The sequence below is a fragment of the Lampris incognitus genome, chromosome 19 (assembly GCF_029633865.1).
Source record: "Lampris incognitus isolate fLamInc1 chromosome 19, fLamInc1.hap2, whole genome shotgun sequence".
In the NCBI taxonomy this organism is placed as follows: Eukaryota; Metazoa; Chordata; class Actinopteri; order Lampriformes; family Lampridae; genus Lampris; species Lampris incognitus.
Window position 1 is genome coordinate 27,397,357 of NC_079229.1, and position 13,516 is coordinate 27,410,872.

At 44.7% G+C, this 13,516-nt stretch overlaps 1 protein-coding gene across 2 annotated transcripts; it reads left to right on the top strand.

Moving 5' to 3' along the window:
• Positions 1-2,693: 2,693 nt before the first annotated feature.
• On the top strand, positions 2,694-11,973 carry arl8 (ADP-ribosylation factor-like 8). 2 transcript variants are annotated; one of them, XM_056299036.1, is made up of 6 exons: positions 2,694-3,107; positions 4,916-4,976; positions 5,060-5,207; positions 6,051-6,134; positions 6,523-6,674; positions 9,883-11,973. In XM_056299036.1, exons 1-6 carry the CDS (start codon positions 3,062-3,064, stop codon positions 9,929-9,931), a joined length of 540 nt encoding a protein of 179 aa, XP_056155011.1. In that variant the 5' UTR covers positions 2,694-3,061; the 3' UTR covers positions 9,932-11,973. The 2 variants fall into 2 exon arrangements, with proteins under 2 accessions (XP_056155011.1, XP_056155012.1); XM_056299037.1 differs by lacking the exon at positions 9,883-11,973 and adding an exon at positions 7,533-7,590.
• Positions 11,974-13,516: the final 1,543 nt, after the last annotated feature.

A 13,516-nucleotide genomic window follows, 5' to 3' on the forward strand; every position in this document is an offset into this window, starting at 1 on the left:
ACATTGAGACTGAGACCCTCCCAAAAGAGGATAGTTGTGACAAAACTCAGAAGGAAGTCAAACTACCAAAGAAACAAAACTAGTTGAAAGCTAATGAGAACAGATGGGTTTTCAGTTTAGATCTGAAAGAGTCTACAGAGTCAGGTTCTCTGATGGGGGCTGGGAGACTTTTCCGAAGAAAGGGGGTGTGGTAAGAGAAGGCTCTGCAGACTGCAGACTGCTTTTTAACTTTGGGGACAGAGAGGAGGCCTGACCTTTGAGGACGAAGGGCACGAGGAGGTACGTAAAGCTGTATAAGATCTGACGAATATGAGCGGTCAAGTCCACTAAGTATTTGATAGATTAAAAGTAGTTCTTTAGAGTCAGATCTAGCACGAAGAGAGACTAGACTCGGTGTGATATGGTCAAACTTTTTTGTTTTACTTAATATTCTAGCAGCAGCATTTTGAACCAGCTAAGGGTTTTTAGTGCTAGCACATCGCAGGCTGGAAAAATGGACAGGGATCAGGAACCTGAAAAAATAACACAGATGAAATAACGACTGATCATTGAATTCACAGTGCACACAGAGGTATGTGTGGTGTCATGGGAATAGCTAATTATGATATTAACAATTTATAAATGCATTACTGTAGCTAGTATCTATCAATTGGTAATCCTCCTCACCCTGCCCCCCCAACAGCTCCTAAAGTGGCAGCTGACCTCAGAGGGGCACAGAGCACACCTCATAACCACTCAGAGACTGGCCTTTAAGCCACAGCTAACCAGCTCCTTGCAGGCTACAGTACATAAACACGGCTTGTCATTATAAGGTCATAAAAATCCCGACCTGGGCACAGCAGTGTTTATTTTGCAAAAATATGGTTTACTCTCCATAATGTTGGTTGCTTATCTTGACGTCTGACAAAAGAAGTCAAATTATCAACAAAGCACCTTTTGACAGCCCTTTCCTGAAATGAAGGTGCCCAGACACTATTTCTGACTCTTTGGTGAAGGGTGAGTCCCCACAAACCAAATGAAACAGCAAAACTCCCAAGGACCAGATAGTGCCTTTATGGCCTCAGTATTTACCATTCAAGCCCCAATCGGGGGGAAGGGGGGGGGAGGCATTGCAGGGGGATGGAGCTCCTTTGTGCCTGAAAGACATACGGAAAAAAGAGAGAGTGGGAGGTGGACAAGTAAAATAGGGCAAAATGGGTATCGGAGATGAGGGAAGACACTAGTTTTGTTTCATTTCGGCGTCCTCTCATCTTACCAGAAAAGTCACCATAGGCCTTCTTCTTATGCAGATTTCCACAGCCAATTCAGAATCAACTTTATTGGCCAAGTGTGCCTACGCACACAAGGAATTTGACTCTGGTACATGGCAGCTTCTAGAACTTGTAGACATCACTCACACACACACACACACACACACACACACACACACACACACACACACACACACACACACACACACACACACACACACACACACACACACACACACACAAAGAAAACGAAACAAAAACCAAAAAGAAAAAAATGGAGGAAATAAGTAGAAAAACAAACAGGAAATTGGAGAAAAGTATGTATGCACAAGTATGTCACGACTATACAGTCTTGTTATGGTTGAGTAATCAACAACCTGTGCCCATATATTGTGCCATATTGTTTATATACTATATTGTCCATACACCATACCATATACCATACCACAACTCCACAACCCATCATGCCCATCCATATACAACGCTATATACTCCCACTTTAATACACTATATTATCTTATGTACCAGAGGTACACACTATATATTCACCTACCATCCACCTCACGACTACATACTATATTACATACCCATGTTATGAAGAAGGCAATAAGTGTGACTATCGTTGTATCAATCTTCACTAGCAGGTTTTCCATCTTGACGTCACGGTGCAATACACCAAGAGAAATGTGCAGCAAAAACGATTTGATTTTGGACCTCTTTTTAACCTACACCACCTTCACTTTTACTTGTGCTGCATAAATGTATGCAAAGGCGAACCGTTGTTCCTCTTTGTTGGGGAGTTGTTTGTATACACTGATAGAATACTGCTGACTCGTTCAAATGATTGTAATTTAAAACGTACCATACCTGGTTATATGTGGACTGGTCGGTGGGGAGGGAGGCTGGGGGGGTGGGGGGGTGTTCAACTTCAAATCAAAACCTACTGTATTCGATCATCAGAAAGTTGAGTAACATCTTTGTTCGTTTTCCTTTTAACGTAAATACACTGTCAATACTGTAACGTGCACGGATAAGAAGACACGCTGGCCGCTAACTGGCGGGTCTGACCCTTTAGTCTAGCGGTTAGCGCTGTCTCCTGCGGTGCGGGCGATACGGGTTCGCGTCCCGGCCGCGGCATCTCCTGTGGTTGAGTTGTTCCCCCGAATTCGCTACAGTACTTTGCCACGTCCCCCAGTGCCTGACCATACATACGCACGGTGGGTTACGTGTTTACTAAGTCAGCAATACCACTTTTTAAACTGCATTTCAGGAGCTTGTTTCTCTTCCTGTTTGCATACGAAGCCTTTTTTGTGCCCCCCCTTGAATTTTGTGTGGAAATCTTCCGCGTGTCATTAACAGCAGCGAATAACGTCGCCACCACGTCATCGAGCAGACCGGACAGCGAGGGAGGAGGGGGGGGGCGCGCTCGCTCACTAACGGGGCTGCAGCCTGTGTCGAGTCGACGGTACGGAGGAGACGAGCTGAACTGCGAGATAAGATAATTAATGAATAAAGGATAACATTAACTAGTTAACCCTCGTTTCGGTAAAAACCGAATCCTGTTCGTCCTTACGCAGAGAGGCCGCCCTACGCGTTTTAGATGTTGCCCCGCGGTGGAGGGTCGGTCGGGGCGGCGTTTTACGGGAGGAGCTCCAGCTAATAGATGTCGGTTTAGCCGCAGCCAGCGAGGAATCGTGCGGCGCGAATCCGGTTACGCCGCCCGCATCGCCGCCACCGCCGCCTCGCCTCTTCAAGCGCTGGCTCGCTAAAACGTTAACGCAGCGGTGCTGACATTGCCGTCGTCGTCTACGATGGGACTCATATTCGCCAAACTGTGGAGTTTCTTCTGCAACCAAGGTGGGTCTTTGTCGGCGGAACTGTTTTTAACTGTACGGCGATATGCGGACCTTTAGCTAGCACGAAGCGGGCAACGGGGACGCGAGCCATGCTAGCCTTTAGCTAGCACGAAGTGGGCAACGGGGACGCGAGCCATGCTAGCCTTTAGCTAGCACGAAGCGGGCAACGGGACGCGAGCCATGCTAGCCTTTAGCTAGCACGAAGCGGGCAACGGGGACAAGAGCCATGCTAGCCTTTAGCTAGCACGAAGCGGGCAACGGGGACAAGAGCCATGCTAGCCTTTAGCTAGCACGAAGCGGGCAACGGGGACAAGAGCCATGCTAGCCTTTAGCTAGCTTGTGGCGTTGTGTTATCCCGCTGTAGGTTAGCAGCCCGTGTGGGAAAGATCCGGGCATCCTCCTCGGCTTCTCTCCCACTCGTTTGTTATATCCAAATAAGCCAAGGTTGACCGGCGTTATTTGCACTGATAATGTCTCGGTAACATGATTGTCGCACTAGTCATTCAACATGATGTGAGTTTATTTAGCGTGGATGGCATACATGTACATCAGCCACTTGTTGACGAGCATGTTGTTTACCAGCCGGTTTCACAAAATAACCCCATAGGTTGACATTTATCTCGGCTATACCTAAAGCAGTATAGGTGCATGTTTATATATATATATATATATGAGAGATGCCATCATCACTAGGGACAAATTCGGATACAGGGAAATCAAAGGTGAATGCTGTCACTAAATGCTCTGTGCTGTAGTGATGTTCATTCTGCATGTCTGGGAGAAGAGGAATCTCTCACTGGCCTAATTCCTTTGCCTTGTGCCGTAGCTCTACCTTGCCCTGTGAATTGCAGCAAAGAAGTCCTAATCCCATTCTCTAAATCTGGATTACGCTGTTCCCAGTGTCTGGTTTCACCCGCTTAAAGAGATCTTAATGTAAGCCTAGGTGTAATTGAAAGCTATTGTTGTGGAATGTCGGTTTCATCTGGCAGATATATTATGTGTAATGCTTATTTTTGAGGGGAAGTATACACAGTGACACACTACGATATAATTAAGAGACTCTAAATTTGGATTTTCTTTTCTTTTCCTTGGGGATGGTTTGGATGAGATGGTGAAAAAGAATTCTTTTCAATTATGTTGGCCCCTGAACGGCCACCACAGGATAGCTACTTTCTCAGGAAGCAATAGACATACAACATCCTGCAACAGTCTGTATTGAGTGCCAAGACTGTCCCCAGTCATAAACCCTCTGACCAGACTTCCTTCCTCCCCTCAAACCAGAGGCGTCCAAAGGTGGAAAAGTCAAAACACTCCAGTGGGATATTTTAACGTGTGTTAACTTTGATTCTGCCTCTAGTCTGTCATGTGTGCCCATTTGACAAGCAGCTGTCAAACCCCTTATAGTAGTATGGTTGTTAAAACGCCGTTTCTTGATGTTATTTTTGTATGAATGGATGGAAGTTGGAGTCAAAGTCATGCTTTAAGAATGTTGAGGGGCAGAAAGGAAGTTCAGTCTCTTTGATTCTGAATAGGCTGCTGTGAATGACAGGAAAGCAGTGTATGGAAGGAAAGCAGGCATATTCTTGCCTACATGTAGGCAGGATATTGTTTTTTACATTGTGGTTGACACTTGAAATGAGGGCATTATTTTGTCACAATGGAATATGGGTCGATCCTTGAAGTGTGTGGATGACTTGGTCGATTATGTTTGCCGAAACCTCCACATTAGACCATGATTGTGAAATCCTAGCTGTGATACATTTGGTGTGCTTTTTTCCATTTGTTTGTTTGTTTTTTGTTTTTTTTCAGAACATAAGGTGATTATCGTGGGACTGGACAATGCAGGAAAGACTACAATCCTCTACCAGTTGTGAGTAGCATTTATTTCATGCCATTGCACCTTTCTTTGCTTCTCTTAATATCTGAGTCTTTTTTTTTAAACTTTTTATCTAGCCTGATGAATGAGGTGGTCCATACATCACCCACCATAGGGAGTAATGTGGAGGAAATAGTTGTGAAGAATACTCACTTCCTAATGTGGGATATTGGAGGACAGGAGTCTCTCAGGTCCTCTTGGAATACATACTACTCCAATACAGAGGTGAGATCCCCTTTTCAAACCACACATCTGGAATTTACACTCTAAACACCAGCCAACACACTGTGCCAACTTTCGGTCCATGTGGCAGAAGGCTGGATTGGATCTGAACTGAACAGCTTGTTGATGTGTTCCCGACGGCCTTGCGTGTGTTTTTAGGCATGCTTTCAGTGCCACAGTACAGGGCTGTAGTGTACAGCTGTCAACTACGTTGGGCTTTTTAATCCCTAATAGATGTTGTCGTTGAGGGCTAACAAAAGAAGTGCCCAGCAGCTGGCGTGTTTGTTCAGCGCACAGACGGCAATGGGGGCCGCCCAAGTCAGAGGTCATTCTCCCACAAAGGGGCCTGTCTGAAAGGCAGGGCTAGGGTCAGCCTGCACTGAGGAGAGAGAAGGGGGGAACGCAGAAAGAAACGGAGAAATAACTGATCATAGCAAGGTGGAAAGACCTTGAAGAATGGCCTTTTTTGAAACCACTTCTGCCGGTGTCTACAGCTCACACTGTCCAAGTTTATACTGTAACACAATATTGGCCACGCTCATGTTTATCCTCCAACATCTGTCCGAAAAAACCTCTTCACTGCATTTTCTTCGGGTAGCAGCCTTCCTGTATTCACTCTCATGTACACCTCTCTCTAAAATTAGACGAACCATTCCTTTTGTCATGCGTTGTCAGTCGCTTTCATTCAAAAAGGGCAGTTAGCATAGCAGCCACTGGCAGCGGGGGCAACGCCATTGTGAAGCACTTGGACAGGGAGCCCCCACCCACTGTGTTTAAGTGTGTTGCTGTAAATGGCTTTTGAAAAGGTTGCTAAGTGTTGTTGTTTTTGCACCTTCTGATCGCTAGTTCGTCATTCTGGTGGTGGACAGCACAGACAGAGAGAGGCTGGCTATTTCTAAGGAGGAGCTCTACAGGATGCTGGCTCATGAGGTAAGATACCCTGCTGCGGACATGGGGCAGTGCCAGCAAAACTAAAGCCCGAGGAAAATAGAGCGAAGCAGAACCAGCCTCATGTTTATTATAATGGGTATTGATCTTCCTCCTAATCTCAATCTTCCTCTTTTTTTTACTTTTATTAAATTTTGGTAAGCTTTTCATTTTCTCCATTTTCATATTTTCTTCAGTCGTGTGTGTTCTTTCATCTTTAAAGCTGCTTTGTAAGCTCTTTGTAATTTGATTTTAGAATTTTATTCCTCTGACCAACAAGTTTCCCTCACAGCCATTTAAGTTTCCAACCCATCTCATTGCTCAGTGTCTGGAGTACAGGTACTTTGTTTCATTGTCCTCTACCTTCTTCCCTCTGTCCTCCATCCCACAGGACCTGAGAAAGGCAGCTGTGTTGATATTTGCCAATAAGCAGGATATGAAGGACTGTATGTCCGCGGCAGAGATCTCCAAATACCTCACCCTCAGCTCCATCAAAGACCACCCCTGGCACATTCAGTCCTGCTGTGCTCTTACAGGAGAGGGGTAAGAAAACCCTGGTTCAGAAATCACTAACTAACTTAGTGCAAGCATCATATAGAGTGAAGGTTCTTGATCGTAGGGCATGGCAGTTACATTTGTTTCAGATAATATATATGCGCACACACACACATATATATACGTATATATATATATATATATATACACATATACATCCATTATCCAAGCTGCTTATCCTAATTGGGGTCACGGAATGCTGGAGCCTATCCCAGCAGTCATTGGGCGGCAGGTGGGGAGACACCCTGGACAGGCCGCCAGTCACCAGTCCATCACAGGGCATGTGTGTGTGTGTGTGTGTGTGTGTGTGTGTGTGTGTGTGTGTGTGTGTGTGTGTGTGTGTATGTATGTATATATATGAGTGCTTCATTTCCCAGTATGAATCATCATTGCTGATAACATACTAAACTGTGGTGTGAGCTATGACTTACATCACTTATAAACTGATGAGACAAAACATTATGACCACCTGCCTAATATACTGTTGGTTCCTCTGTGTGCTGCCAAAACAGTGCCGACCCACAGAGGCATGGACTCTGCAAGACCCCTGAAGGTGTCCTGTGGTGTGTAGCACCAAAACATTAGCAGCAGATCTTTCAAGTCCTGTAAGTTGCGAGATAGAGCAGCCATAGATCGTACTTGTTGGTTCAGCACATCCCACAGATGCTCTATCAGATTGAGATCTGAAGAATTTGGAGGCCAGGGCAACACCTTGAACTCTGTCGTGTTCCTCAAACTATTCCTGAACAATTTTTGCAGTGATGCAGGGCACATTATCCTGTTGAAAGAGGCCACTGCCATCAGGGAATACCATTGCTATGAAGTGCTTTACCTTGTCTGCAACAGTGTTTAGGTAGGTGGCACGTGTCACATTCCACAGGAATGGACAGACCCAGGGTTTCCCAGCAGAACATTGCCCAGAGCATTACACTTCCTCCACCGGCTTGTCGTCTTCCCACAGTACATCCTGGTGCCATCACTTCCCGAAGGTAAACGGCGCATTTGTACACGGATATCCACATGATCTAAAAGAAAACAGGACTCATCAGACCAGGCGACCTTCTTCCACTGCTAAAAGGTCCAGCTCTGATGCTCAAGGGCCCCTTGTGGGTGCTTTCGATGGTGGACAGGGGTCATCATGGGCACTCTGACTGGTCTGGGGCTAGGCAGGCCCATACACACCCGGGTGTGATGCACTGTGTGTCGGACCAGGCGGGATAGCCTTCTTATCCCTCTCACATCAGTGAGCCTTTGGTGGCCAACACCCTGATGTGGGTTTGTCATTCGTCCCTCCTCAGACCACTGTCGGTATGTACTCACCATTGTTGACTGGGAGCACCCCACAAGCCTTGCAGTTTCAGAGATGCTGTGACCCAGTTGTCTGGCTGTAGCAATTTGGCCCTTGTCAAAGTTGCTCAGGTCTTTACTCCTGCCCATTTCTCCTGCATCAAATACACTGACTACGAGAACTGATTGTTCGCTTACGATCTAATCTACCCAGACCTTGACATGTGCCCTTGTTTGGAGATGATCAAAGTTATTCGGTTTGCCTGTGAGTGGTCATAATGTTTTGGCTCATCAGCGTATATGTGGCAGTTGTATTTGCATAATAATGGTTGATAGTAATACTGGATCAGTTGTATAACCCTGGGCTACGCTAGTCATACATGGGAGCACAGTGGGGCAGCTGTTTGTACCTGCTACAGCAGCAGTGTTTTGGCTTCATGCAAGCCACGTGAGAGTTTCTTGTAGAGCTACAGCAGGCAAAAGATTCATGTACAGTCAAGTAGGATTCATTATTCCAGGTTTTTAGATGAAACCAAATACAACAGTGAGCTGCAAATGTGCTTATCAATCAATTTAATGGCTCAATATATATACTAAATATTTGATTGTTAAATGTTAGACTAGAAACACGGAAAAGTACTTTGTAGAGTTTTGCCTAATGAAAATGCAGATTGGTTATAAAAGTATAAAGTCATCATGTACCTGATGCTTCAGTGGTAGAAGTGAGTCCCTTCCATATATTTTTCTTTTTGATTGTCCTTATCCTTATATTATTGACTGGGGGGAAGGTCACAACCAATTCTGTTGGAGGCTTTAGTGACAATCTGCTCCAGTTTCCTCTTGGTGTGACTGTCTGAGCTCCCATGCCAGACAGTGAAAGATTACGTGAGGATGCTCTCTATGATGGCTTTCAAGAAGTTGACCAACAGGTGTTTTTTTTGATATGATAGTTCTTCAGTTGCCTGAGGAAGTACGGTCTTTGCTGGACCTTTTTGATGATTTGGTTGGTGTTGCGGTTCCATTTCAGGGTGTTACTGATGTAGATACGGAGGAATTTGAAGGAGTCTGTCAGGGTTATGGGTTGGTCAGAGATATGAACCGGGGCTTCGATGTTTGCCCTCCTCCTGAGGTCTACAGCTACTTCCATTGTTTTGGAGGTATTGAGTAAGTGGTTGTTTGTTGCTGCGCCAATGTACAGCCCAGTTCACCTCTAACCCAAAAGTTTTAATTGTGGAAACAGAGGCGTGAATAGGATGAATGTGAAAAAAATAATGTACTGCATTCATTACCACTGGTACAGTGCCATATTCATCATAAAGATGTTTGTGTGGATTGTATTCTTTACAAAGCATTTATATGCAGTTTCACCTATTGTTTCTTTGTTTAAAGGGCCATTCAGTCATGCACAGAGAAAAAAAAAAACATTTGCGCAAAAATAGAAATCAGCTGCAGGCAAGCCACGCAGGTGTGCACAGCTACGCGTGGTTAATGTGACCAGTGTAGCACCACTAATTGATTTATAAAGGTATTGTCTCTTACGGCACTCCAGAAGCAGATGTTTTCATGCCTTGTCTGTGACCGGTTTAGCAGGGCTGTAAAAATGGCAGCTGCCCCGGTCTGAGTTTAGCTGTCACACGGTGGCGAATGTTCAAACTTTATTATCCAACAGTTTGGAGGAGTCAACGGCGAACTGCATCGTTCAGTGCTGGAAAGTTCAGGAAGACAAGAGCGACGTAAATAATAAAGAATCTGGTTCCTTTGTGAAACCTGGTTGATTTTCTTCAATTAGAAGTGTTTTACTCTCAGAATGTGTGGTTTGGCCCTCGGATGTTGATGCGGTTTTATGTGTGTATTATTGTAGTAACCTTAAGTGTTCCTCCACTGAAACACATCTCTTTTTTTCTTCCAGTTTATGCCAAGGCCTTGAGTGGATGACCTCGAGGGCTGGACTAAGATAGCCTCTCCCTCAGCCTTTGACTGACTGACTGACTTGCACCACCAACTAGGTGGTACTGTGGTTTCTCCCTCATGTACTTTTTTTGTTTGCTTTTTTTTTTTTAATGTTCAACATTCAACTTTGACTTATTAAGACTGCACAGGAAGCAAGTGCTGCCACTTAGCTGTACCAGACCCAACTTGTCACAATGGAGCTGCAACTCCTCCCAAATTCTTGTTCCTCAGTGGAAGCTAAACCTGCGCTCACCCAGATGGATTATGTGCTCCTTGGCAAAAAAGAGGAAACAATTATTTTTTTACTGAGGAAGAGAGAGAGAGAGAGAGAGGGACGCCTCTTGGTGAAAATCAAGTCTGTGTACCGGGTGCAAAGCAAGGCAGCCACGGACCCCTGTTCATCAACACTACATACATATCATGTCAAACTACATCATGTCAGACCAAAATGTGCCGTGTAGATCAGCAGGAAGGCCAGCCCTGGCTGGCTTTCCTGTAACGTAAGCAGACGGTGCAGCTTGTAGTTGCAGAGGTTTGGTTCACGTTCAGGTAATACTGAGCTGAGACAGGCGGCTGGCACACAGCAGTACTGTAAAAAACAACTGGTATCGAGCATGAAATTCTCTCTTACATTGCACAGACCTAGTTCAGGTCTTAAATGTATATATATATATTTTTTAGCTTTTTGTTTTTAACACAGTTCTCATCAGCGTCTGTTACACACACTATCAAGTCTCATAAGCTACATTGGTGGTGGGCATTCTCACATTGGAACTTACTGGTGCTGCGTTTAAACTCTGTGAAAGCGGTGTAAAAGAGACACAATCCTTCCAGCCTTTTTGACTGTGAGCTTCTACTTGTACGACACAGTGGCCCAGCTTCAGCAGCTGGCTCATCGGTTTTCATTTCCGTACCTGGCCTTTGGGGAAAAACAACTTTTTCTTTTTCTTCTTTTTTATTAAGTTACATTTATTATTGAAATTTTTGCAACCCTGTTCAAATGCACGAATACATTTTGTATTTTAACAGTATTTTAATTTAGGCACTACATAACTCAATGTTCTCTTAGCGTCTCATTATTTTGTATTGTTTGTTTTCGTGGAGCGTTTTTGCTTTTACAGACTGGCGGGCGGGGCGGGTTAATAACGACAGCTAAACTCGGCGTCAAGGCCTTTTTTGTATTCAGAGATGACTGCTTAGGCAAATATGGTGCTCCGTGTGCATTTGTGGCTGGCGTGGCGTATTTTAATGTGAAAGTCAAATTTACAGTACGCTGCAGGTATCGTCGCTCGCATCTGTCCCTTCTCTTGAAACACTTCGTGCTGTTTGAATTATGGTATTTGAACAGGGCTACCGGAAAACGGGTGCATAAGACCCAAACTGCATCTTGATCCCTCGTCAGCCTCGAAGGCTCAGGGTTACGCTTCCCCTGTGTCACTTTATGAAATGTGCCCCAACATTTTAGCGCGTAGCATGATGGCAAAGTTATCTCATCATTACCCAATGGTTAAGTAATGTCAAGGTGATTTTTAACTCGGTGATCATAAAGAAAGGAGAGAGAGAGAGAGGCTTTGACAGTCTCCCTTTCCATATTTTACCCTTGCTTCCCTCCGGCGATCAGGATTTGTTACTCCGTTGACCTGATGTGAGTATTCCCTTGAAACCTTGTATTAACTTCTTTTAGTTCCACGGTAGCCAAAAATGGGTCTGGTGGGGAGCAGGTGCACGGGTTTCATTGTTACGTGGGTTCTGATCCTGGGAACCGGCTGAGGTGGTAATCGTAATCGGTGTCAGTCTTGGTCCTGTAGTGCCTCTGGGTCATTAGAATTTATTAACTGAGTATTAAATACGGTTGTTCATGTCGTGTATTAAGGTATTTTTACACTAACAGGCTAAAAGAGGAAACTACCCATGCCCCACCGAGTTGTAAGCGTACGGCTGTTATCTTGATGTCAAAGCAAGGAAGTTGATCAGACACTTTGCATCAGTGTGACGTGTTTGATCTGAATCATGCATTTTGTTTTCAATAAAATTTTATTTCAAAACCTGACTGAGGTGTTTTTTCTGTTGAAATGTGTTATTGAGTGTGACACCCCCCCCCACACACACACACCTCCAACCCCACATTTAAACTGTGCAATGAAGCAAAGGCTCCTTTTGAAAATAATTAGGATTTTTAAGAGCACATTTAGTCTCTATACCAGGATGGCAGGCGTAAATCACGGAGGATGATTTAACAAGCACCATATTTCTCCATCCTGGTATAAAAGTCCCTCCTTAGTTATGAGTGAGACAGCGCTCACCCTGATGAGGGACTGTCATGCTGTGTCACTCGAGGTTAATTTTCATTACTGTGAACAATGATACATGAATGTGGTCTGGAGATGGAAAATCGAGGTTGTGACTAAATGAATCTCGTCAAGCACAGAAAGCACTTGCTATTTTTCAAGCATATTCCTCAAAAAATAAATAATTCTGTTAACTGTTGATGGTGTTGCTGAAGTCCCAGAGGCATGTTTTTAATTAGCAGCCTGAGTTACTCATCCAACCAAGACATGTAAAAAATTAATTGAGTCTTAAGCTATACGTTACATTACAGCCTTCTTCTTTCGGCTTGTTCCCTGTTTCTCACAGCAGATTTTTGCCCTCCATAGCTCTCTGTCTGATGCATCCCTCTCCTGCAGTCCAACCCTCCTCATGTCCTCCTCTATCTGGTCTCTCCACCTTTTCCTTGGTCTTCCTCTTTTTCTTCTGCCAGGTATTTCCAGGTCTAATACCTTCTTTCCTATATAGTCTATGCCTCCTCTCTGTACATGTCCAGACCATCTCAATCTTGTCTCTCTCAACTTCTCATCCATTCCTCTGATCTTGAACGTAGCTCTCACTTCACTTCTCTTCCGGTCTTTTCTAGTCGCTCCCAAGGACCAACGCAGCATGTTCATCTCTGCTACCTGTAATGTAGATTCTAGCCTCTCTGTTGTTGTCGTCACTGCTTCCATACCATACAGCATGGCAGGCCTAACCATTGATTTGTATACCTTGTCCTTTACCCTCAACGGCATTCTTTTGTCACCAAGTACTCCAGCTACCTTTCTCCATGAATTCCACCCAGATTGTGTCCTTTTCTTGACTTCTTTCTCACCCCCGCCCCGTCTGTATTGTTGATCCCATGTACTTGAATTCGTTAACTTATGGGACAGCTTCTTCTCCTAAGGTCAATCCTGGACTTTCTACTTGCTTATTCATACACAGGTACTCAGTCTTTGTTCTGCTGATCTTTAGTCCTCTGATCTCCAGTGCTTCTCTCCGATCTTCAAGATCTCTCTAACCTTTCCTTGTCCTCGTTTGCTAGCACGAGGTCATCAGCAAACATCATGCTCCATGGTGGCTCTTTCTTAAGATGTTCTGTGAGGCTGTCCATCAGTATCACAAACAGGAAAGGACTCAACGCCGATCCTTGATGCAGTTCTACCTTTACCTCAAACTCACTTGTCGTTCCCACTGCACATTGGACTACGGTCTTACAGTCCCTGTACATGTCCTGAATTCTGCTGATGTCTTTTTTTTGCCGCTCCCTTCACTCTCAGGCAATA

Coding starts and splice junctions, on each gene's coding strand:
- arl8 (XM_056299036.1), top strand. CDS start 3,062: ATGGGACTCATATTCGCCAAACTGTGGAGTTTCTTCTGCAACCAAG. Junction 4,977..5,059: donor ACTACAATCCTCTACCAGTT/GTGAGTAGCATT, acceptor CTTTTTATCTAG/CCTGATGAATGAGGTGGTCC. Junction 5,208..6,050: donor CATACTACTCCAATACAGAG/GTGAGATCCCCT, acceptor TCTGATCGCTAG/TTCGTCATTCTGGTGGTGGA.